The sequence below is a fragment of the Chelon labrosus genome, assembly GCF_963514085.1.
Source record: "Chelon labrosus genome assembly, chromosome: 4".
In the NCBI taxonomy this organism is placed as follows: domain Eukaryota; kingdom Metazoa; phylum Chordata; class Actinopteri; order Mugiliformes; family Mugilidae; genus Chelon; species Chelon labrosus.
The window spans coordinates 5832321-5858691 of record NC_140340.1 but is presented as its reverse complement, the minus strand read 5'-3'; the positions used below and the strand labels follow the sequence as shown (position 1 = coordinate 5858691).

At 42.4% G+C, this 26371-nt stretch overlaps 3 protein-coding genes across 4 annotated transcripts; 1 reads left to right on the top strand and 2 right to left on the bottom strand.

Moving 5' to 3' along the window:
* Nucleotides 1-2333: 2333 nt before the first annotated feature.
* Nucleotides 2334-3087, top strand: tac3b (tachykinin precursor 3b). Its single transcript, XM_084543960.1, has 4 exons — nt 2334-2592; nt 2686-2797; nt 2871-2900; nt 2991-3087. Exons 1-4 carry the CDS (start codon nt 2479-2481, stop codon nt 3041-3043), a joined length of 309 nt encoding a protein of 102 aa, XP_084400086.1. The 5' UTR covers nt 2334-2478; the 3' UTR covers nt 3044-3087.
* A 1798-nt stretch (nt 3088-4885) lies between these two features.
* Nucleotides 4886-12813, bottom strand: c1galt1lb (core 1 synthase, glycoprotein-N-acetylgalactosamine 3-beta-galactosyltransferase 1, like b). The gene is made up of 4 exons (XM_084543147.1): nt 12305-12813; nt 11690-12206; nt 7375-8039; nt 4886-7183 (listed from the first exon to the last, which is right to left on the bottom strand). Exons 2-4 carry the CDS (start codon nt 11904-11906, stop codon nt 6860-6862), a joined length of 1206 nt encoding a protein of 401 aa, XP_084399273.1. The 5' UTR covers nt 11907-12206; nt 12305-12813; the 3' UTR covers nt 4886-6859.
* A 1150-nt stretch (nt 12814-13963) lies between these two features.
* On the bottom strand, nt 13964-25950 carry os9 (OS9 endoplasmic reticulum lectin). Of its 2 annotated transcripts, none has more exons than XM_084542418.1 (15): nt 25699-25950; nt 25080-25262; nt 24738-24801; nt 24572-24648; nt 23894-23992; nt 20954-21155; nt 20580-20735; nt 19629-19744; nt 19253-19307; nt 19018-19100; nt 18711-18908; nt 18394-18595; nt 17816-17983; nt 17323-17432; nt 13964-15114 (listed from the first exon to the last, which is right to left on the bottom strand). In XM_084542418.1, the coding sequence occupies exons 1-15, from the start codon at nt 25849-25851 to the stop codon at nt 14977-14979; spliced, it is 2004 nt and encodes a 667-aa protein (XP_084398544.1). In that variant the 5' UTR covers nt 25852-25950; the 3' UTR covers nt 13964-14976. The 2 variants fall into 2 exon arrangements, with proteins under 2 accessions (XP_084398544.1, XP_084398545.1); XM_084542419.1 differs by having other exon boundaries at nt 19018-19097.
* Nucleotides 25951-26371: the final 421 nt, after the last annotated feature.

Genomic DNA, 26371 nt, shown 5'->3' with positions numbered 1-26371 from the left:
GGTTTAATTATTTTTTAATGATTATCATTGTATTACAGTCCATAATTCATTACTATTGTTATGTAATGAAATAAGAAAAAAATACAGATATTTTTACTAAATATTACTGAGTAAAACTGGGATATCATACGTTTTTACATCTTCACATATTCTTGGTGGTTTATTGAGACCCTAGTTCCTTGTACCTAGCCACTATAGAAATTAAGTCCTGTCCCACCATCACTAGTTTTAAATCAAATTTAAAGACCCATCTATTTTCTTTGGCCTATAATGTCCATTAATTTCTCCCCTTGTTTGTTTATTTATCTTATTTCTATTTCTTTTCAGTATTATATTAACTGGCATCTTTAACTTTACTGTACATCTTTCTCTAGTAGTATTAGTTTCAGTAACCATATGTTCTTTTATCTACAATCATAATCTGTTTATTATTATTATTATTATTATTATTATGTATTTCCATTTATTTATGTTTTATTTACTTTTTTTTGTCATTTATATTTTTGTTTTTATTACTGTATATATTTTATTTCTGTGAGCACCTTGGGTCAATTACATTGCGTTTAAGTGTGCTATATAAATAAACGTGACTTGACTTGACTTGACTACATGCACACTACACCAAGTCTTCACCCTGACATTAAATAATTTCAGGACTAATTTATTTATTTATTTTTATCCCAAATAGGAAGTCCGTAGTATTTGATTGTTAAACAGACTATTAACTTCCTCACAACAACAGTAAAACTGGTGAAGGCCTTGGTGAAGGCCTTGGTGAAGGCCTTGGTAACTTGGGAAGGACCAAAGTGGTTTCCTTTTTTACTTTTCATCAGGTTTGGTACAATCTTTATGAACCAGCTGTAACATAACTCCCTCCAAAGACGAGAAGGATACTATAGATCGTGTGTGTTTGTGTGTGTGGGTGTACTCTTGTACAGCTATCTTTCTGAGGACCAGTGTTTAGTTTCATACCATCGGAGTGAGGACATTTGTGCAAAGTGAGGACATTTTGGACGAGCCTCACTTCTTTACAAGGCTGTTTGAGGGTTAAGACTCAGTTTTAGGATAAAGGTTAGAATTACGTTATGGTGAGGGTAAGAGGCGAGGGAATGCATTATGTCTATGAATGTCCTCACTAAGATAGCCATACAAACGTGTGTGTGTGTGTGTGTGTGTGTGTGTGTGTGTGTGTGTGTTTGTTTATGTGTGCATGTGTATGGGTGGGATGGGGTTCTGGTGGCAGGCAGAGTGCTAATTGGATTTCATACGAGCCCAAGGGCTATAATAGCTGAGGGGCTGCTGAGCAAGAAGACGCAGAGCTCGTTTGATGCCAAATAAACTGCTGAACAGATCACTGGTTTATACTGAAGCATCAGATCAAGGTAAGACTTCACTCTTTCGTAATTGTTTTAAATGGAATTTGTCTCTCCAGAGCAGAAATACAGGTGTATACAGGTCTATACACTATTAATGGATGTTCTATGTGTTTTTATGATTTCCTGAATATTTACGGGATGGAAAAATTGACAGATTAGGGTTAAGGATTGACTAATAGTCACAAATGTACTATTTCACTCTTCCACTGACTTTTTGGAGACATTTCAAAACTATTTATCCGAAGTTACCTATTACCCAAAGAAATACATGAAAAACAGTTTACAGCTTACAAATTACAGTTTACAAATCAGATGAGAATGAACAGATGTGTTTAGGAAAAGGGTTACCAGTTCATCTTGTAATGAAATGATAAAGAAAACGAGGGCATTAACACTATATGTATGGATGACACTCAACATTAGGTCTAAAATGCCTTTTTCTGTTAATCCAGCCAGCTTGGTGATCATGGATCAATGGTATAAATAAATGTAACTGGAACTGTAATTTTTTGGTGTTATTCCCGGCTGTGAATAGACTACTTGAACTTCTCAGTTTAAAGTTTAAAGTACAGCTACTGCAGATAAGCGTACTGCGGCTATTGCAGCATTCCACAGATTACAAAATGACATAAAAATCTTGAAAACCAGTGCGTTTGGTGCATTAACTACTTTTGTCACTTGCACATTTCAGGACATACTCAGATGCTGCTCAGGACTGATTTAATTAAAGCAGAATAAAAGACAATCAGCTATTGAGGAGAACGGCAGAATTGTGCATTTATGGAAGATTTAAAACACTCAGCCAGCATTTAGTCTTTAATAGGGGACATGAACTACAGCAGCTTAATTGTGTGAGAAAAAGACGTGTGAGGAAAAAAATAAAACCAAAAAAAGGTGCCTATCCCAGCTGTCATTGTGCGAGAGGCGGGGTACACCCTGAACAGGTCTCCAGTCTTTCGCAGGGCTGGAGAGACAGACAACCATTCACATTCACACCTACAGCCAATTTAGAATCACCAATGAACCTAACGAGCATGTCTTTGGACAGTGGGAGTAGTTGTTCCTCCTTTAAATATAAAACGCTCATTCCCATTTCAGAGTGATGGCGAGGACGCCAAACCGCTGCACTTTTGCCTCACTGGTTGCGTTGATCTTCCTTGTCCTATTTCCTGGGAGGTCCTGGTGTACAGATGAGAAATATGGATCACTGATGAAGGTATGACTATGGCCTGGTCCTTCATGTCACTGCAGCAGATATCTCGTCAGGAGCAAGAAGATGAAATGCATGAATTTTTTATTTTGCTTTCAGGCCAAACCAGATCGGTGTGTTAGTGAAGACGCAGCGCTGAAGAGATTTGATGGCGTCGATTACGACAGCTTCGTGAGTCTGATGGGACGGAGAAGAGCTGCTCCGCTGAACGGTGAGTTGAGTTTCGCTGATGGCTGATATTCGCTGAGAATAAACCATCTCACCTGTTACTCTTTTTTTTGCAGACCAAAGAAACACCCCAGTCTCCAGGCAAAGTAAGAACTCCAATTCAAACCGGGATGCGGCATTTTTCTGCACTGACCTCAGTGCTCCGTGACATATTTTCTTTTCTTTGTCTTGTGCAGGACACAACGATCACATCCTCGCTGATCTGTTGGGACGGAGGATGAGTGCTTGACTTCTGCATCACCGATTTATACTGCAAGGCATTCAATACTTGCACTACATCCTGGTGTATTTGTAGGAAAATTCACTGTATATGAATTTGTTTTATCAATATTAGAAATAAAAACTCCACTATGACAGCTTTTAAGTTTTTCTTCAACTTATCTTTATATACTCAGGCCAAGGATATGCATGAGACATAACTAATGCAATGTTCCAATATATGATGGTTTAAAATGATAATATGCGCCTAGACCAGACCAGACACCCCCACCCCATAGCAATGACACTCCTTGATGGCAGCAGCCATCCCCAGCAGGATGCAGCCTGACACAGACACACACACACAAAAACACTTTAGGAACAACTAAAAAAAAACATGAAGAACAGCACAAGGTGTTGACCTGGCCTCCAAATTCACTAGATCCCAAACTGATCAAGTATCTGTGGGATGATCCACAGAGGCCCCTCCCCTCAACACATAGGACATTGACGACATTCTGTTGCCAGACACTACAGGACACACTCAGAAGGTTCCTTTGTGCATGGAGTAACCAGAATTGGCAGGTCTACCTCTGGCGCCCTGTGCTTTTCAAGGATGAGAGCAAGTTTAGCCTGAGCATGTGGTACATGTGAAAGGGTTTGGAGAAGCCGTAGCCAACGGCACCTTGCCCGCCATTTGTATCGATATCTGGATGAAGTCCTTGGACCCACTGTCAGACCCTACACTGGTGCAGTGGGTCCTGGGTTCCTCCTGGTGCATGACAATGCTTCATGTGGTGAGAGTATGCAAGTAGTTCCTGGAGGATGACAGAATTGATACCATTGAGTTGCCCTACACTCTCATGACCTAAATCCAATAGAACACCTCTGGGACATTATGTCTCTGCCCATCCGATGCCACCAGGTTGCTCAGACTGTCCAGGAGCTCAGTGATGCCCTTGTCCAGATCTGGGAGGAGATACCCAAAGACACCATCACCATAATTTTTTCACTTAGATTTTCAGAGTGTTTTTGAATTTAGTCCCCTGTAGGGTTAACAGCTTTAAATAAATCCATAAAATGATGTGGCATCCTTTAGTTCCTAACACATTGCCCAGTCCATCTTAGTAAAGATATGAAGATGTTCCTTTCATTTTGTTTTTAGCAGTTGTTAAAAGTTCAAACAAACTCGCCCAACTGATGGTTACTGGCTCATGACTACTGCGGTTACATGCAGATTAATACAGTAAGTTGCTTCCTTGTGTGAAACAGGAATGACTTGTCTGCTCGCGTAGAGACATTTACAGAATGTGGAAGGGCAATGTATTAGTCAACAAAGTCAGAGGTAAGAAACTCTGACTTGCCTCAAGCCTCGAAATTTATTAAGAAAGAAAAGTACATTTGTTCCTTAAGCTTTTGACCAGAACTTGTTGTTTTACTCAGGATTCGGCACCTTCGGTAACAGAGACGTCGCACATTGTCCTGTTGGCAATGTTGACTTTTCTCACATAGGACATGTAACCACAGACAAAGTGAAAGTAATTAACCTTGCAAGAACACTTCTCTAAAATAATGTACTCTCATTAAGAAAAAAAAACGAAAACCACAAGGTGTACAATAAAATATGCATTTATTCATAGTGATTAAAGAACCATTCACTAAAAAGGATGCCGCACACTGATTATGTGTGCTCACACACCAACACAAACTCACTTACACACCAAAAGCGCGCCGACGCAATTCAGAACTCAGTACCAACATAAATACATTTCAAATATAAATACAGCACTATACACCCTTTCCCTTTCCATTTCAATATTGAGAAGATTGTCAAGGACCGGATGCGCTGCGCCACTCCAAATCAAAATCTGGATTTGGATGTTACCATCGACGAGTCAGCAAACTGACTTCATTTCAAGGAAAAAGAAACCACTCTGTCAACATGTCGACTTTGTTAAAACTGACTGGACTATTTCATTTTGAATACAAGTAAAAAAAAAAAAATTTAATCATGCTCCATGTTCATGCACACAAGGAAACAAGAGTGTAAACACATTTAACCTTGTGGAAAGTAAAGTGTGGAAGTGGTTAAGAGAGAAAAACTGCTATCGTTTCAGTAAAAAGTGCATTTAGTTTCACACAGAAAGCCAAATTTGTTCCGTTTTTGTCAGCACTTAATCCTGCATTTGGTCATTAATGTAACACCCATACACTGAAAGTATTTGTCTGTATCACAACTGTTAGGAATACTTTAAAATGTACATATTGGTGACAGAAAAATAAACAAAAAAAAAACCTGTCTGGCCCAAGATTTAAAAAAATAACACTACTTAGTTTACACTTTGTTTGTTTAAAACTGTATAAAAGGCCAGACACATCACAATGGAAGGATTCAATGAATTATACTCCATTTGAAATACGCTGCAAGCATCGCTCTCATCGGGGGTAATGTCACAGTGCAAAGTCGGCTCGTACAATCTCAATTTACAAGGCACAAGCTAATGAGTCCACTGGGGGAGGATGGAGGGAAATTGTAAAGTGTGTGTTCAGTGAAAGTTTGAGGAAGCACTGACAGACAACTAGGTGAGGGCGGTCTGGGTTTTGCTTCTACAGACGGAAATACAACAGACTATGTGTGACAAAGAAATACAAAAAGAGGGAGAGAGAGAGACCTGCTGCCAAGAAAACAAGAATAGCAACGACCGCATCACTGGCTGTTCTCAGAATGGTTGTGAATACATCTTTGGCTGAGCTGTAGAAATGCAGTCAGGCGCACATTTCGTTTAAAGCATCGCGGCCGCCTCACTACATTTCTGTTAGCCACTGAGGAGCGAGCGGTGCCTCGTAAACTGGCACCTGGCGGCATTTTCTGTTGAATTCCCACTTAAGGCTGAAAGTGTAACATTTAATAGGTCAAACACTGAGATAATTTCCTAAACAACCTGAAAGTAAATTAGAGAAAACTGCCTTTACCTTAACATTTCAAATCATTTCCAGTGATGCTAGTACCTGGCAGGTCAAGTCTACACACAACAATCATGGTCCGGCTATTCTTTTATATGGATTTGCTTCTTTTCTTTGTCTTATCAGCTATTTGAAGACATCATACAAGGCTCTAGGAAAACATAGCAGCCATTTTCAACAATTTCCGCATTTTCTTAAAAAAATTAAAAAAAAGATTAGCTGCTTGATTGAGGAAATACACGTGGATGAATGAGTAAGAGAGATAATTGTTAGTTGCGGCTCTAGACCTTTCTTAACTTCAATAGTGACTATTAGAGACAAATCTGAAACCGTCTTGGCGTAAAATAAATCCTAATATGGCTAAATTCAAATAAAATGTGACTAATAATAATAATAATAATTTCAACATAGCATGCCGCAGAACCAGAAAACCGCCGTTTAAATTTTTAGCTGAATCAGCTCAAGACACACATAAATCATTTACAGGCACGCAGAGCGAAATAAAGACGAACAACTTCAGCAAGTCAAGGAGAAGTGAAAGGAAGATCAAGTTTTGGTGAAACTGTAGCAGTTAAGAAAAGGGACTTCTTTTAATGTATAAATCAACTGGAAAACACTTCCAACTACAGGCTTTTGGTAGTTGTCAAATGAATAAAGGTCAACCGGAAGGTGCTCTCGATTTTATGAGAAGACGCTCGGTTGTTCATTAAACCAGCTCTTAGGCTAAAGACCAGTGCTGCAATGATGGTTCACATCCCAAGCAGCCCTTCAGCTCAAGAATCCTCCACGGGCAATGCACTTTTTTTGTGAAGAAACCGAAGAGCAGAGTGGATTGCTTTCCTACTTTAACAGAAGTATGAGCCAAGAACGACTAAGCAAATGCTTAAAACACCCATTTCCCACCCTCTGCCTTAGTATCAGGGCCTTTTGCAGCCACAGGCGGGGGATCTTCATCCTGTTCCCGGTCAGTCCCGGATTTTTTATCCACCGACCCTTTCTCCTTCTCCTGAGGAGCCGCCTCTTTTTGTCCTTTTGCAGCATCCAAGGAACTTGACTGTTCAATACTGTAGCTTTTTGGGATGGGTGGCTGGTAACGGTATCTGTATCCGAAGGCACGCAGGTGATAGGTGTAGTATTCCATCAGATACATGGTTTCAGCGTCTACATAATGGAAGGACACTGAAATATCTGAGCAGCAGTGGGGACCCTGGGACGGGAAAAAAAAGGAGTATATAGTTACGAAACATCACAAGATATTAAGGCGTCACATCTCCTGGTATTACGCTGTTAAACAGTCATTGTTCATAAGCTAACCATAAACAGTGCAGAGACAGATTCATAAAACTTCTATCCTACATCAAGAGTGAAGAGAAATTCCAGAGTGTTTGCTGCACTTGCCTCTGAGATGGGGTAGTAGCAGTAGCTCCAATACCAGAAGCTCTTGGGGAACTTGGTAGTGAGGTGCTGCTCAGGAACAAAAGGGTGAAATGTCTCTCTATGCTTAGTGTCTCTGGAGTCTCCCGCCAGCACCCCAACTTTCTCCATGCACTGACCCATAGCAAGGTCCTCTACTGAGGTAGTGTGGGTGCACACTTTGCTTTTAAAACCGTCAACAAACCTCCGCAGGGCCTCTTTGCTCAGTACGTAGCCCGCGCCACCACTCATGTAGCCCTGCTTGGTGTAGGGCTTGAATCTTCGGCCAAAGTAAATTGGATCGCTGGGCGTGTGGTTCGCGAGGATCCACCGAAGGTTGTCCACTATTACGTAGGTGTCGTCATCTGCCTTGAGGAACCAATCCGCCTCGTTGGCGTAATGCTCGTAGGCGTAATGGAAGGCCCGGATCGTCTTCCAGTACAGCTGATCGCGACCTTCCTTTGTCCCTAACCCCACTGTGGGGAAGTCAGGGTCGTCCACAGAGCTCATGAAGACAACAATATTGCAGTGACGACTCCATGTGGACTTGACGTGCCGAGCTTTCTTCTCCAGGTTGCTGGGTCCAGTCATCACCCAGCAAAGAATACGCACTTTCTTGTACAGCTCATCAGCCAAGTGGCTATCCTCACCTGGTAAGGGGAGACAAATATTAAAATGATTGTACACTGTAATATCTATTTAAATCCCAGTGTTTCCCACAGATTTGACAGCAATGTGTGGCGGTCGGCGCGATAAGGCATTGACCATTTAAAACTTAAAACTGCTTATTATGTAGGTAGCCAATGGGCCTGTTTCACTTGATGCAAAGGTTCGTTTTTGTGATTAAAATAAATGTAAAATATTACCCCAAATCCGTCTTCCTGTGTGCGGAAATGTGTCAAACTAGCCAGGACAACGAAAGACGTGCGTATTAAGCTACATGTGTGCGCCTGTGTTATAACGGCGCTTTTTGCCCCGTGTGCGCTGAGGCGCTCATCTGTTGACATTTCCGAACGCCTTCCTACAGTTGCTTAATAAAAGCGGGCTTTCCACACAAAAAAGTGCATGTGTCATTAGTATGAGAAAAAAACTTAGATTTTAACTGTGTCGGGCTGGGGTCGGGCTCGGACATAAATATCTTAATGCCTGTCGGGCTCGGGTCGGGTTCGGTTACTGCTCTGTCGGACGCGGGCCGGGCTAGGACAGAAAAATGCGGCCCGATCCGCACTCTAATCCAAACAGACGTGGTGTGCACGGAGGGGAGAGAGAGAGAGACGCGTGAGTGACAGAGAGACGAAGAGAGAGCAGGGAAAGGAAATGCAGCTGAACGAATACGCTGCGTGTTTTAAATAGCGTAAAAAAAGAATAACGAAACGCAATATGTGACGGTCGGTGTTAAATCTTTATTTTTTTATTTTTTTTGGTCGGTGTTGAATCTGTGGCGGTCGGAGTTGAATCTGTGGCGCACCGCCACAGATTCGTCTATGTGTGGGAAACACTGAAACCACAAAAGAATACAAATGGTTATGGAGTGTGATATAAAGGACAAACAAATAAGAAGCCTAATTTAAATTATTCTGTTTTGGCAAATATTAGGAGTACACTGTTCATGTAGTGTATAAAAATTTTCACACAAAGATAAATACAGAGTAATGGGCAGTTTAGGCTACGGCAACAACGCAGACACCAACCCCAAAATTTTGGCAAAATTCAGGCGAACTTTACAGTCGCCATTGTCGAAAGTGAAGCAGGAAGTGGGAACAACAATCAAATCGACTGGCAAAAAAAAGACACAGCGCAGACTAGCATTTGGATGGCGTGTTTACTTCTCTTCTCTCTTTGCTGTTCTTCTTCTCTCTTTGCTGTTCTCTTCTCTCTTTCTTCTGTCTGTACCCGGCTGGCCTTAGGCAGATGGGTCCCTCCATATGAGCTGGGTTCTGCTCGAGGTTTCTTCCTGTTAAAAGGGAGTTTTTCCTTGCCACCGTTGCCTTCAGGCTTGCTCTGGGGGTTTCAGGCCGGGTTTTTGTAAAGCGTCTTGAGACGATTTGTATTGTTATTGACGCTATATAAATAAAATTGAATTGAATTGAATTGAATTTACAGAGCGAGCCAGACTGACGAGCTCACAAGTATAAGTGGCTCGCACCGACGTAGGCTGCGTGAATGAGTTAGGGCGTCTAGTTCCGCAGTTGTCTGAATGAGCCTTACGGGTTAATACAAGTTTTGATAGCTGACAGACAGGTCGTACATGTATTTAATCACTCTGGTAATGACTTCCACATTCTGCTTTATTTACAGTAACACCCCTGTGTTTCAACAAGAGTGACAATGTGTTACGCAAACTTATTTTATTTATTTAAAGTTTAGTCAGATTTATGCCACTGATTTAAAAAGAAAAAGAATTAAATTGTGGGTTTCAAGTTTTTTTTTTTTTCCATATTTCTATGTACATTTCATTTTCACACCGTGACTTCTATGCAGCAGTGACAACTGACACTGGCAGCTGAACGGTGTAAATATTACACTCAACGTGAAGCTTGTAGTATTTTTGCAGCAATTCTGGAAATATTGCAATATTTACAGACCTTTCACTGCCACTATGAGGACGCCAAATGACAAATATAATCCTAAAATTCATTTTCTGTAACCGCTTGTCTTCCGAAGGGGCTGGCTGACACAGACAACCATTCACACTCACACCTACGGCCAATTCAGAATCACCAATTACCTAACGAGCATGTCTCTGAACGGTGGGGAAGCTGGAGTACCTGGAGAGAACAGGTAGAGCATGCAAACTCCACACACAGTCGGCCTTCCTTTACTGTGGGGCGTCAGTGCTAACCACCACACCACTGCGCCGCAACATAATCCTATAATATACCGTCTTAAACTAATTGTATTTTTTTAAAAAAGAGGCAAAGTGGAGTTAAAAATAATCCCATGCTCTCAATAGAGTCCTAACTGATTCAGAAACTCGGCTCGACAGCGGATTAGTCAATGGAAAAAAAAAAAAAGTTGTGCTTATTTAAGCTGCTGAGAGATATATTTATAAACCTTGGACACACAACCATGAATCCGAGTACTGGCTTTGAAAGTTTCTAGTACTTGGCACTGTTTTACTGGAATGAGTTTGAAGCTGGAGACACCGACTATTATGCAAAACGTTCAAGCTTACCGACTTCCTGTAAAAAATAAAACACGATAAAGCTATAATGACTTCATCGCACGAGACTGAAATTCATACCGACACATTTAATGTAGTAAAAAGTTTGCTAGACATGTAGTTGCACACTGACGGGAAACTGTCCAGGTATTCTCACTTGCGTCACGTTTGGGAAATTGGCAAACTTGAAAAACAGGGTTCTCTTCACCATTACAGGCCTGAGCGGTTTCAGTCAATACATAACCTGACTACACCGAAAAACACTACGAATGAGTGCACGCCGCAATTTAAATTTCGAATGTGGGACCAAAAAAATAAATAAACACCTAGCCTTGGTGACAGGATGCTAGTACTGAAAATTCAGAAAACTTAATTTATCCCGAGAGGATAAATAAACAACGTAAGGGGGGGACGTCTAGTGCACACAAAACCGATTCAAAATCTCTTGCAAGTACTGCAAACACCTGTTAAGGCACGTATCACCTGTGAAAGAAAACAGCAGGGAGCCTTAGAAGTATATGATGATATTTACTCTGTGTTTAGTGTGTGCCACATAAAGATCTCCTATCACACCAGTTATGTCAACAAAACTAAATCAAACAACGGCGACAAAGAAAGAAAAAAAAGCTCAATCCGTCCTTCAAACAACTACAGCAGGAGGGTACGTTTAGCTCCAGGGAAATATCCGGCTCCTGGTGATGACAGATGAAAGCCCTTTGACACATAATACACACAAGGCATATGCGGAAAGGAACCCAAAAGTTAATGATTTATGGCAGACCTTTGTATGACGTGGTTTGTGGCGTAATTGTCTCTTCTGTTAAGCCTTCCGAGTATAAACCATAGAAACAGTTTTTCATTTAATCCTGCGAATAAAAACTCAAACTTCCAGTTGTTGGAGTGAGAGTTGCGATGCTTCCAGGGTAAATGGAGCAGGAAACACTCTCGCAGGTACTTGTTTTACTTCCAAATCCAAAACTGAATCACACACACAATTGTTTACCGTGTCCCAAGCATGTGTTTTTTTATTTTTTACATTACTTCCTCATTAACAGGGGGCTGTGTTTCAATACTACAGGTTAAGTGAAGTGGTGTTGAGGCAGGTCCTCTCCCCACATTTCATGTAAGGAGACGTACCTCTGTGGTGGGGGTGCCTCAGGTTGTAGAGAGCAGACCCATCTTTCTTCCAGAGCTCCTTCTCCTCGTCGTGGTCGCCGTGGGGCTGGAACGGGCTGCTGGCCTGCTGAGCCGACGAAGTCCTCTCAAACCACACCTGCCGCAGGAACACGTACAGGGAGAGGGTCCCCACCACAAACCCCGCAAAAAAAGAGACTTTGGATCCGAGGGCCTTCATGCTGGCGTCTCGCTGGCGTCTCGCTGGCTAGGTTCAACTAAAGCGGGCGCCGAGTGAGAGGAAGACACACGACATAAGTTTCGCTGCGAGGGTCGTCTCCTCCTCCTCCTCCTGCTGCTGCTGCTGCTGCTTCTCGCGTCGCTGCTCCTGACCTGTTCCTCTGCTGGCGGCGCCGTTAACGTGCTGGCAAACGTGACAACTGTGAACTGTCACTCCCTGTTTTAGGTGCGGTTTGCTCCCTGGCGGTATCACGGGCACCATAGCAGCCACGCCACGCCACGCCACGCCACGCCACAGCAGCTATGTCGTTGCAGAGATAAACACCATCGGTTAAACAGCGAGAGTGCTCCCGACGCGGCGATCGGCTCGGCTAGCCGTGCTAGCACGTCGCTACATACCGTGGAAGGAAGAAGCAGCTAGCCAGCTAGCTAGCTAGCTACAGTCCCCGGGACGGTTTATAATTAAAACCATAAACTGTTAGTCATTCGCTAACACCTCGTAATGGATGTGGTGCGTTCACGGGCTGGCTGTCCGGTTGTCTGGTCCACGTACTGGTGGTAGCCTTAACTTCGGTGAAGTCAGGTTAACGGTCCCGTCGCGGCTCCTTACCGACCGAACGAGAAACGTTACAAAGCTGACCGAGCGACCGACGGGGGGCAACTAAGACGACTATAGTTTAATGAAGCTAACCCACGGATTAAATATATATATATATATATATATAGATACAAAAAAATTAAAAAAAAAAGATCCACGACGCTGCGCGACCTACGACCGCGGTACGACTAGTAACGAACACGTCGGTCTGGGGACTTCCGTCCAGAAAAAAAAGGGGAAAAAAGTCTTTTCCGGTCAATATGAGTCAAAATAAAGTGAGGTCTTCTTCTTCCTCCTGCAGGGGGCAAGACATTGGCTGTAAATAAAGAAAAACACAATTGGAGCAATCGTTAACTGTCACGAGAAAACAAGGGTTTGTTTTGCAGCAGTGAGCAGCCTGTTTGTGGCGTTGGTATGCGGATGAACGTGTGAACATGTACATATTGGGAAAACCAGTCCCGAAGCCCCCCTTTCTCCCTCCTCCTGCAGATGTAAAGGTGCATCTCTGCTTTGAGAAACAACCCCCTGTGCAAAACAGCTGCAGATACTGGCTATTTGTGCATATTACTGGTTTGATAATATAGTTTTCGTCAAGTGAAATCTGCATTAACTACTACTTTTCTTTTTTTTTTACTGAGAGATATTCAAATGACCTGAGCAATATAAAGTTTCAAATGTGGCAACCCTTGAGACTAGATAGTACAGGTTTATATGTAAATAAAAAGAATAAAAGCAATACTTGGGATGGACAAAACCACCAGCCCTGATCTGGCATTATCAAAACCGATATGAAACCTATATTTGTTCAGTGCACCAGTATTTCTGCTTCCCCTTTTGTCCTTGTAGATCAGGCTGAGAGATATGTATTGGCTTCCTGTTGCAGACTGCAGTCAGCCAGTCTGACTCCACTAGACGTACAGTCTCTGCCAGATCACATCCATTTCGGCCCCATCATGTCGGTCAGTTTTTGCAAAGTGGATTATGGGTGCAGGAGACAAAACAAATATAAAATGGACGTCCAAAGGACTCCCGTTTTATTTTAAAAGAATCATACTTGTATTTTCTATAGCACTGATATGAACCGTTGTCAAGACCATGAAGCCAGTTCCTGATAAATTTAATTTAAAGACTACTGCAGAAAAACAACACCTGTAATTCATTGGGCCAAAATTTTAAGAGCTTACAGTTGTGTTTGAAACTCTCTTTGGGTTTCCTGGTTTCACTGCGCCTGGAAAACGACTAGGATTATCAAGTTCCTCGGAGGCAATTATAAGACAATAAACATCTTTGAAAAGCGTTAAGCCACTTAGCATGGCAAACTCTGAAGTCCTTGACGAGACAGGTAAGTAAATATCACACCCACAGCACCTAAAGAAGTGACACTTCAGTGAACAATGCCTCTACTGTTCATAAGTCCCAACGGCGATGTCAAATTTCATACACAAGTCTGAACAGTTGGAAACTTTAAACACATTTACTCCGGTAAATCGTTCTCCACTTACATCTGTGCTGATATACAACAAATCAATAAAAAAAACAAAAACAGAAAAAAAAAAACATATCAACACCATAATCATGTACATGTTGAGTTCCAAGTAGCGACAATTATTCACAAACTATACAGATTCAGCCCTTAAAGTACACGTCTTCTTAAATTTGGTATCTGATTGACACTGTAGCTGTCTTTGTTCTCCTTTGCTAAATTAAGGTGAATAAAAAATAAAGAAGTACAATTAAGAGATTTATCACGCTGCTTCAAGTGTTTTAGTTTCCTTTAACAGAACACGACTAATCAAGTGAAAACATCTTTTTTATGAAACAACTGAGTTTATATAACCTTGTATTAAATATCAGGTGTACAAACCTTTGTTTAATTTCTGTTTATTTCTGACTTCTTTGACCAGCAGGAACTGGAATGTGGATTTGTACTGAACTGTGTATTGTACTTATGAGTAAACAGTAAGTGGAACAACCTGTGTGTGATCACTCAGCCCTACTGATGCACAAAATACCACAGCTGAGGAACCTACACATGAGGACTTCTTTTGCCAGCGGCAACAAATACAAATAATAATAATTTAACTGCAGACAAACAATGTGCAGCCTACAACTCCGGAGCTAAACGCAGATGCTCAGAAGAACTGAAAAATATCTCCATAAACATAAATGTGTGTCGCTCACCTATGCCATCTATCAAAACTGAGTCCCGTCAAAAAGGGGAAAATGCATAACTTCATTCGGCTGCAGGAGCACAGCCGAGACGCTGCGAGCAACACAGAAACGGCGCCTGTTAAAGACACATTATTGCCTATTTAAGAGACACAGACACATTTTTCCGCTTGTGCAAACAGCTGTGTAGATATTATCGGACAGGTTTAACAACAACAAGGGACTCCTTTTGCTGCTGCTTCCCTGCTGGTCTCTACAGGAGTTCACGTCACAAAGGGAGCGCTGAATGCTATAGCGAATGAGCTCACACGTCCACATCATCAGAATCGGAGGTGCTGGACGACTGGGACTCCTCCTGGGACTCGCCCCACACAAACCTATAGTTGTTCTCCAGCTCCTGCTGCCTCTTTTGCTCTTTGTAAACCTCTTCAGTGCCTCCAGTCTGGGGGATGAAAGTTTAGAAAAATGGAACGTTACTAAAATCATGAAATTAATATTAGCAGTAAATTGTCAAAGGATTTTCCCAAAAAAAAGAAATAACTGATTCATAAAGTCTCAGAACTTGATTATTTTGTTATGCCTTAACTGACTTATCAGTAATACAAGGATTGTCATGAGACTGACTGATCAACTCTTGCAGTAACAACTAAGGGCTTCTCTAAAACACTCCATCTACAAATAAAGCCAAGGGACACCTACGTCAAGGAAACGCTGTAAAAAATGTGAAATGCCATTAAAGGAAGTGCAGCTAAGGGGAACTACGGAAGTTAAAACCGGATCTGGAAAAGCAAAGCAGGTGCTGCAGGACGGTTTAGCCCCTCCATACCACTGTGGGGCACTGATGCACATTCAGGGTCTACATGAAGGACGGAAACTTTACCTGTGACCTTATCACAAAAGCCAATGTATAAAGTATGAAAAGCAATTTACAGCTCGAGTCTATAAACTCAGGCCTAAACATAGTACTGTTTCTGACACTACTAAAGTTGTAAATGATATTGTTAATGCCCTTGATAGGAAAAAACACTGTGCTGCAATTTTTGTAGACCTTTCTAAAGCATTTGATACAGTAGAACATGCTTTACTTTTACAAATCCTGCCTAGCATTGGTTTCAATGCAAATACATGTCAATGGTTTCAGAGCTACCTATCAGACAGACACCATTCTGTGAAATTGGGGAGTGTTCAGTCAGAACCCCTGCAAATAACCAAGGGAGTCCCACAAGGCTCAGTTCTAGGTCCGATTCTTTTTACATTATACATTAATAGCATAATCCCTCTACTATCAAACTGCTCTGTACATCTCTATGCAGATGATACAATTCTGTATTGTATTGCTGACTCTGCGTACCTGGCCATGGAACAGTTGCAGCAGTCTTTTAATGTTCTGCAAAATGCTTTTAACAGTCTTAAGCTCATGCTGAATGCAAATAAAACTAAGTATATGCTTTTTACTAAATCTAGAGATGTTAGCTGCAATAACATTTCTACTTTAAAAGGGGCCAATATTGACAGAGTTTCACATTACAAATACTTGGGGATCTGGCTGGATGAAAAACTTACTTTCAAAAATCACATTGACAGTCTTGTAGGTAAACTGAGGCAGAAATTGTCATTTTTGTTTAGAAATAGAGGCCTTTTCCCAGTTTTTTGTAGGAAAAAGATTGTTGAAGCTATTTTTCTTTCTTCTCTGGACTATGGAGATGTGATTTACAGGCATGCCTCTGTCACTACTCTTAAAGCTCTTGACACTGTTTATCATTCAGCTCTTAGGTTTATCACAGATGATGCTTACAGTACTCATCATTGCATTTTATATGAAAAAGTTGGGTGGCCTTCCTTATCTCATAGAAGGGATATGCATTTCTTTTTGTTTATTTATAAGGCCTTAACCGGAAAGCTCCCTATGTATATTTCTTCCCTTTTAGTTGGGTATTCCAACCCCTACCAAACTCGGAATAGCAGGTTATTGCTGCAAGTTCCACATGTGCGCACTGAGCTTGGTAAAACTGCTTTTAGTTATTGTGCTCCCTCATCTTGGAATACCCTGCAACTCAGCCTTAAACTTGATTCATTTGTTTCTCTTGATAATTTTAAAGTCATGCTTAAAGATCATTTTGTATTTTCATGCCCTTGTTTTTAATTACTAGTTTTCATGATATTGTATATGTGTTATATGTGTGTTTACTCGACATCATTGTAAATGAGGGCTAAGCCCTCAATGATTTTTCGAGTTTAAATAAATCAATTCAATTCAATTCAATAAACACCATAAATGTTTCAGGAGTCTACCATGATTTCACTTATGGTTTTACTGTACTTCTCCTAAAGGATGGTGGTTTTACTTGCTTTTAAGCCCTGTTCAGACCTTGCATTAACATCCGTTCCGGGAAGTCCTTTTGCAAATCTTTTAGTTATCTGCACATGTCCACATGCATCGGCAACCATGCATCTGCTTCCTGGTTGTGCTCACACCCGTAGTTTACAGGTGCCCGTAGGACTAGGACTGCACAGGGTGGATGTTAATGCAAAACCTGAAAGGGGGACTGCTGTACAAGCACAATCGGCTGCTGCTGTTGGCTGATAAAACACAGTGCATGCGTGCAAAAAAAACGACGACAACAAAAGTGCTTATGACTTCTGAAATTACCAGGAGGTTTATGAGCAGCTCTCTGAAGGACTTTGTATCTTCCTCAGTCAGCCACTGATCGCCCGCCTCCTCTGCATTCTTTCGCGTCAAGATCTTCACCTCAATTTTACCTAATGAAAGAATGTAGGGGTGGGAAACTTTCCAGTCAAACACGTGCACATGCCATTGGCTCAAAAGTAAGAAAACTGCATTTTATGTTAGTAGTTAGAATGAGGAATGGCGCAGACACAACGGTGGGTGGAAAAGAACGAACACACATGGTTGACACACTTTTCATTTTTTCTTTCTAAGACAAGCTCCAGCTAGCTGTTCCTGATATCATGACCTTTGATTTGACATGAAGTGAAGTGGATTTTTGCGATTCTAAACCTTCAAAAGGGTTATCTGACAGATGTATGCTGTTTGATAAAATGAGATACAACACTGTGTGCTCGAGGTAACGGATGGAAGAGAGAAAAGGCCGTGAGTGTTTGGGGGCACGCCTCCTTCATACCTTCGGCCTTCAGTCCTGCCTTCTCTAGCTGTTCTTTAACCACGTCCTTTATGTGCTGCCACTGGGGGTCTCCTTCGCCCATCTCCTGAACTTTGACCTCCCCATCAGGGCTGCTGCCCGTCTTATACTTAGTAATTTTGATCTTAACATGGTCGTCAGCCGCTTGGTCTGGGGTGACGAGACAAAAGAGGGACAAACAACACAGTTGACCTCAAAAACCCAGCAGCAGGGTCACAGGATGGAGGCGGTAAGAGCCAGAAATGTGTAATCCAAAAACATTACATTTGTGCACCGTCATATCTACAATTACTGGGTTTGATTTCAATCATTTAAATTCTGACTGATGAACATAAAGTCACCCACACTTAGATCAATGGTTGCAGAGGACAGACCACCCACTGACCAAAGGAATTCTGATCACACAAATTCTCTGTGAATTTTGCATCAAACTCCATGTGTGTGCCTCTTCTGAAGATGGAAGATGTAAACAGCTGCCGCACATGTGGATGAATTGTGAAGATGAACACAGACCACGTGGATAAGCACATGGTGATGGGAGGGCCAGGCTGCGTGGTTACCTGGCTGCTTCGGGGCCAGGCTGGGGCTGCCCCTGGTCGGGTCGCTGCCTCTTTGGACCCCTGACGCTTGCTGCTCCGGATCCTGAACGTCCTTCTCCTCCAGATGATCGAGCAGCTTATCCAGTGTCGTCTCCAGTGTCTGTGTTGCATGGGTGCGATCAAACTCCCCCTTCAGACCCTCGGTCTCCAACTCCTGCTGAGCCTACAGCACAGAGAGAAGCCAGTCACCTCCGAGCAATGCGTTTCACTGTGTTTATTTTATTGTGTCGATTAACATCCTTTTGTGTTAAAATGACATATTCACTAAAGTCTGAGACCTCATTTATGATGTTGTCAAACTCCTTCTGCATTTCCTCCTTTATCTCTTCTATCTTGTCAGAAGGCACAGAGAGGTCGGACATCTCGTCCTCAAACTCCTGCAGCAGCCGTTCATCTTCATCTTTCTCCTCCGCGTTGAGCTTCTCCGTTACCGTCGGAGGTTTCTCATCTCTACTTTCCGCTTGGTTTTGTGCTTTCTAAAAGGAAACACACACACAAAAAAAAAAAAGCTGAATTGGCACGCTGCGTACGAAACGAAATGCACCGGAAGAGGTGTAAAAATTAGTAGTCGTGGCAAGTACTCACTTTTCTGTTGCTCTCCTTGAGGTGTTGGACGAATTTCATCAGGTCTGCTGGGTCAGTGATGATTTTAAAGTTGAATTTTTCTACTAAGACGAAACATAAACATGCAGAATGAACGACCACAGAGGACTTTATTTAGCTGAATTAAAAAAGATCTGGTTAATCTGCTTTGATAAGCTGTGATATACAGAATGATAATGAGCGGTATTAGTCTTCCTCGTGTGTTATAGAGCCACACCTTCATCACCGTCATCTATGACTTCATTGTCCAAGTTTTGGGCTCCATCTGCTCCCTGCGAAGAAAGAACACCAGGTTTAAATGGTTGTAGTTAATGTGCCCTCTAGTGGTCAGTTTAGTTATGACAGAGAAGGAAAAGAAAATACAAATCAAGGTGTGTAGAGTAACTGCAAACACAGGACTTAACTATTACAATATCTAGCAATAATCAAACTGGAAATGGATATTTATGAACATATATTTCTACACTGGAACGCCGTGCGCTTCTCTAAGCAGGTCCCTGTCAAAGTCCGCCTCTCATTTACTGTCAGTGTGGATTATAATAAGGGATTACTCACTTTGAGGGATGGTACGTGTTTTTTTTTAATTACTATACCTCATTATCTGTCTGAGAAGCTGCTGTTTTTGAATTCCCAGGCTTTGTCACTCCCTCCCAGAAATCAGAATCTTCTGCTTCTTCTGACTCTGCATCCTCCGATACATCAGCAGCATCTGTTCAAAAACGGAGCGTGTCACATAATAAATTAATATTTATACCTTGCACGATGGATATAAGATTATACCGTAAATCCTCTAATATTGGCCTGTATTCCATTAGTGGCCGGGTCTCCAACATTGGCCGGGTCTCGCTGTCAGCGGAGGTAAATAAAGGCCGGTCTCTAATAGCGGCCGGGGCTATTATTAGAACCATCTCGGCGGGTCAGGGTTTCGGCGGCACGGTGTGGAAGGATCCCCTCAGCGGGACCTCTCCCCGGCGTCGGCCGTCCCCCGCCGGGGCGCATTTCCTCCGTGGCGGTGCACTGCAACCGGCTCTGGGTCGGCCTGGAAGTGCTCGGGGCGAAGGTGGATCGCCGGCTCCGGCCGCGAGCTTTACAGCGACCCCCCGCATCTCACCTCGCCGCTTCCCTGGGGTCGTGCAATCAGTGCTCACTGCGCCCTCTCTCCCTGCGGGGAGGGACGGGTCCCACTCGCTCCCGGCGCGACTGTCGACCGGCGGCGGACTGTCCTCAGTGCGCCCCGACCGCGTCGCGCCGCTCATTTGTTGTCAATGTTCTGTATGCATACCAGGTTATGGTAACTGTACATTTTCAATAAATGAACCTAGTATTTTATAGGTTCAAATAGACACAAAATCTTGTTTTTATTAATTCTACTCGTAGTTCGTTTTGCTCAAATAGAAATTGAGGCCTGCCTCTAATTTTGGCCTCCTTCCAATAAAGGCCTTGACCGCGATGCGCTTGAGTAAAATAAAGGCCCGGGCCTGTATTAGAGGATTTACAGTATATATTTAAAAGGTTTGTTATGGACGAATTACTGATAAATGCACCTTTTCCGTCTGTTTGATCTTGTTCATCGCTGGGCGCAGGTGAAGTCTCAGCTGCCGTCACTTCCACTGCTCCATCGGCCCCTTCATTACCAGCTAACATCTCATCAAGGCTCCTCAGCTCCTCGGAGATCTGCTCCACTTTGCGCTTCGTGTCCGCTGGGAACAGGCAGAGGAAGATTGGAAGAGGAAGTGTCAGAGAGCAAAAGAAAGACGTTTTTGTACATTTTTGTAAAAATTGAACAATGGAAACAAAATGAATGCATGTCACACGCACCGCACACCTTATTTTAAATGCATGCCTAAAAACTGCACAATAATGCTTTTATACTGTAGCTTTCCATCTATTAATATTTTTTATTTTTTTTCTCACTCACAGACTTGAGCCTTAACGTAATCCATGTACTGCTGGGCACTGAGCGCTGGCTGGCACACGATACCCTGGGGTTTAGCCGTGGACGGCGGCCGCAGGAATGGATGCTGGCAGGTGCGACCGGTGTGAACTGTCAGCACGTAACGACACGACTGAGGCTCATCTACTCGGGCAATGTAGTCGCCCGAGCCCTCTTCACACAAAAACTAAAACAGGGAAGAAATAGTGGAGAAAAACCTTTAGGATACACGTATACAGGAAGGTACAGTGTGTCAAAAGTTTGGGCACTCGATTAAGTTTGATGAGGAACGTAACTGATTGATATTTTTGTGAACTGCGAACTGAACGCATTATTTTTTCAACTGTGGGCGCAGACGTGAGTTTCGCTCAATCTGGAGGGAAACAACGATGAAAAAAAAAAAAAAAGCTTTACGCTAGCTGTCAGCCGACGTGCGATTTACGGCGTGTGGCACGGCTGGTGCAGCTGAAAGAGAGAGAAGCCACCTCCGGTACCACAGAAGCAACTAAACCACACAAACAGTTATTTCCTAGTTTATACAGTCAAAGCTCGAAGCTATTCAAAAAAAAATATATGCAAAAAAATAAAAATAAATGAATGTGGGAACGTGAACTGTTCATTTTGGAGTCTATGAACTTGTGAACTTGCAAAAATAAACTTGAACTGGTTCTAGTTTAGTGTGAACTTGCCTCCAGATCACTTCAAGCTCTGAGATAATGAGAACATTGCACATATTTGTATTTGTTTGTACAGAAATGTCAAATTTGGCTAGTGTTGCTTTCGTCAACGAAAACTATGACTAAATATTGTCGTCAACGAACCTTTATCACATGACTAAAACGAGACGAGACGTAACGTAAATGCTGGTCATGCGACGTTGACTATAATTAAATGTATAATGCAATATTGTTGACGAATAAAAACGAGACTAAATGTGGTTTACAAAATAAAAACTATGCTAAAATGTCTCTCCATTTTCGTTGACCAAAACGAGACGAGACGAAATGTTACAACGTCATTTTGTCTTGTTTAGTCGCGTTATTATTATTATTTTGTAGTTTATCTGTTTCCTGTGTCCAGAGAGCCCGTTTCTCTCGTAGGTGACGTCACTTCCTCAAGCTCCACTCGCGGCATTATTTAGAAGATGCAGCTGCTCCAGTGAGTCTGCGACTCTGCGTGAGTACTGAGTAGCGTGACAGAGAAAGGGAACGATGGCCGACCAGCCGGGGGTCTTTGGTAGAAGAAGACATTTGGAAGACATTTGGAAAAACTTTAAATACATCGAAATGGAAAATAAAACCGAATGTCTTGTGGTGAAAGATAGGGAGAAGTGCGGCAAATAGTAAATAAATAGTAAAATAAATATGTTGTAAATTCAAATCAGCGTCTTCCGTGTCTGGAATGGATGTATTCTTGAGTATATAAGGTAACAATAATATAATAAGAACCTTGTTTGAAATAGGTTTGGCTAAAAGAAAATTCTGGTTTTGTCTATACTACAAGGTACTTATACTATATTGACTGGGTTAAACAGAATTGCATTACTAAAAAGAGACTAAAATACGATTTTCATTGACTAAAACTAGACTAAATGTCATCAGTTTTCGTCGACTAAAACTAGACGAAAATAGTCATGGATAATTCTGACTAAAATAAGACTAAAATGCTCAGACTGTTAGTTGACTGAAACTTGACTAGACTAAAAAGAGCATGAACATGACTAAAACTAATAAAAACTAAAATGACAGCTTGACACAAAGACTAGACTAAAACTAAAATTAAAACAGGCCGCCAAAAACAACACTAAATTTGGCACATGTGCGTATGTTAATAAATGAAGTACAGCGGTCCCTCGTTTATCGCGGGAGTTACGTTCTAAAAATAACCCTCGACAGGCGAAATCCGCGAAGTAGTCAGCTTTACTTTTTACAATGATTACCGTATTTTTCGGACGATAAGTCGCACTTTTTTTCATGGTTTGGCCGGCCCTGCTACTTATACCTAGGTGCGACTTATATATTAAAATATATAATTTCACGTGTTCGTTATTTTCACACTGACAGCCGCGAGAGGGCGCTCTACGCTTGTGTGCCAGTATCTGCTACTCCTTTTACTCCTGCGTAACAGCGGCGGTGCGCCGTCTACCTCCGAAGTTCGCGGAGTTGCTTAGAAGTGACACAGAGGATGAAGAATTCAATGGATTTAGTGATTTGGAGTGAGATCGAGAGTTTGGTAAACTTGTTATGTTATGTTGTTTATGCTATAGTTATCTGAATAGCTGTTAACATACCAGACACCTATTCAGCCCGTTGTTCTATTGTTAGTACTATAACTTGCCTTTCAAGATGAAATGTGTTCTTGGTCTCCGATTTTATCAAATAAATTTCCCCCAAAAATGCGACTTATAGTAAAGTGCGACTTATATATGTTTTTTTCTTCTTCATTATGCATTTTTTAGCTGGTGCGACTTATAGTCCGGAAAATACGGTATAAATGTTTTAAGGCTGCAAAACCCCTCACTACACACTTTATACACTTTTCTCAATAACTTGCAAACATACCGCACTTCAGTCACCTATATGTCTCTGGCTGCCTCGCGAACCGAAACAGCATTTCCTCCACACATGTTGGAGAGAGGTTTCCTTCACGTTGTCTCTGCTAGAACTTAACTTCAGTTTCAGATCCTCATTGAGACGCTTGGCTAGTCACCACAAGTTCTGTGGTAGTCATTAGCTGACGGTTCCCGCCCAACTTTAGATAACACACTTATTTTATAAAGAAAGGCTGCTGCAGTGATTGAGTTTACATCTTTGGAAGTCGTGCCCAAACTTTCGCACGCAGCGTAACAGGAAAATTCCCACAAAATTTCCCTCTCAGGCACAGAGGGATAAAAAAAAATAAATCTCCATAATTCAAATGCCTCACCCGCACTTCAGTCTCTCTAGGATTTCCATTCAGGTCACACTTGGAGCCATTTACATAGGTCTGACTGTGGTATCGTTTCAGTCTGTGCTGTTTGGAAGCCTGGGAGACACAGAAACAAACAAATAGGTTTTAACTGACTTCTGGGGAATACTTCAGGATGTGAGCTGATAAATCACGAGACATATAAAAACCTGTTAATATAAAGCAGCACAATCCAACGCGATCGCTGACTGGAGGCTCCACAATCATCACAAAGGCAGAACTCAGTGCAGGACTGTTGTATTGAACTGCATTCGTTTATTGAGGCACAAACTGGCCACATGACTGCACACGTCCACGTGTCTTGAACGTTTAGTTTAACTTGTGGCTTCCGATTTCAAGAGCAAAGATGACTGACAGCCGTGTGAATATAAATAAATGAGTGCAGCTCAGCTAATAATCTAGGCGTCTAGTAATGACAGTTTAGTTTTTGTGGCAACAGCTAACTGAAGAAACATTTAAATTATTTCTGTCCCACACAGGGAATTAGACTGAGATGTGTTCATTAAACGCATTCAGCTACACGTGTTTAGCTCATCCTATGCTATATGATCGTCCTGGTCAACCTTTTGTCCTAGAGTAAATAAAGTACATATGTGAGATTTAAAAATAGCGACTCCATCACGGAGGGAACTTCACCTTTGCAGTTTCGTTGCTCCAATCAAATTCAGACTCGTAATAGCCCAGGAAGAGAACGTCCCCTTTGATTTCTGTGTCTGAGGAGAAATTTCATTTATTTTTTTTAAAAAGTTAGAAACAGTACACACATAGAAAATAGAATAAAAACACAGAGACCAGCTCTCACCTTCAAGGTGGTACTGTCTGATGTGCTGGCCATGACAGAACTCGTATGTCCACCAGTCCTTTGTCTGCAGGAAACAGGTAGAAAACTTTTACATCAACAGCAAACATGTGAGCTTTTTGTTTTCCTTTCATACGACGCAGTCTCCTATTTGATATCAGTCTCACTCACTCCACAGTGATTGTTAAGTCACATAAACATCATCATATCTATGGTCTGAGGGCTCAGATTAAAGTTATTTGCTCCCGACTCATGAGCTTATGTTGGATTTGCAGACAATAGTGACTGTCTGTCAAAATGTTTATTTAATACAAGCCGCTGTCAGTGTGTGATGCAAGGGCCAACCTTCACTAGACACGGAGCACTGTGCATCGGCCTGAGCAGGTCCGAGATGTCCGGTCCGGTGTACCCTTGGGACTCCGGCTCAGAGGCAGGGTCCTGATGGAAGCGGACGGCCTGGGGCGGGAGGCGACACTCGTAGAGCTGCTTGTATTTACTGGACACCATCATCACCTCCTCTGCTTTGGTCTAAGAGAGAGGAAGACTGTCATGATGGAAAGCTGCACTGTACGGATGTCAGTGCCATATGTTAGCGGTAACCGAGTCTGGATAGCTGACTTCTTGGTTTGCTTTTGCTCTTATGATCGGTTGCTCGCAGTCTGAATCACAAGTTGCATAAAAGTGGAAGTGTGGAACATGAATTTGTGTTGACAGCTGTCACAACATGCTGCGTATATCCACTGGAAACAACTCGAGCATTAAGGTGAACTCATAAAAACGTCCTAACAGATTTAAAACAACACACATGTGTGTAAGTTTTGAATCCAGCTGACGGATAAGTTACACTTTATTCGAGTTTAAGGAAAACATTTAACGCTAGCAAACGGTAGCCAGCATTCTAGCTAACAGGGGCTAACCGTTAGCCTGTGCTAAGCCCCCCCCCCAAACCCCCCTCCACACTCACCTGCCCCATGATGACGGGATCAGGAAGAATCTGAATGCCATACTTCATCTCATTCAGCTCCTCTAAGTTCAAGAAGGCTGCGACGCAGAGGGGACACGTCAAAAACAAAACGTACAACCTCTTGAGCCACCGCACCGAGGAAGCAGCCATCATCGACTCTTCTCCTCATAGCCCCATTTGTCCGACAGGGGGCGGCAACAAAACACGGAGAACGCCTGACATGGTGGCAGCCGATTGGTCAATGTCAGACGTGCTGCTCGCTCATTGGCTACGCCCTTTGCGTCCGTCAACGGCCGTTCACGCTCTGGGTCGGGTTGATTTTGACACGCCGGCGTAGAGCGAGCGGGCGGCGTCTTTGCGACATTAAACGCTAATAAACGGCGCACATGTCCGCCCGCTGTCAGCGTTCGACTCTCCATAAAATAAACTCACTCTTTTGGGGCAGCACTCCCCATAAACACGGCGCGTCACGAGCCAGTTGTTTAGACTAATTATGATCATGCGGCACATGTTCTCACTTGTACTTGTGCTTGTGTAACCGCAAAAAAATCATTCAGTTGGTGCCAAACAAGCACACATCGGTAGGTTGTGTCCCAAAACTGTGTGTGCAATAAATAAGACAACGTGGAGAGCGGACATCATCACCCCTCTCTTCTGTTACATCCCCACACTA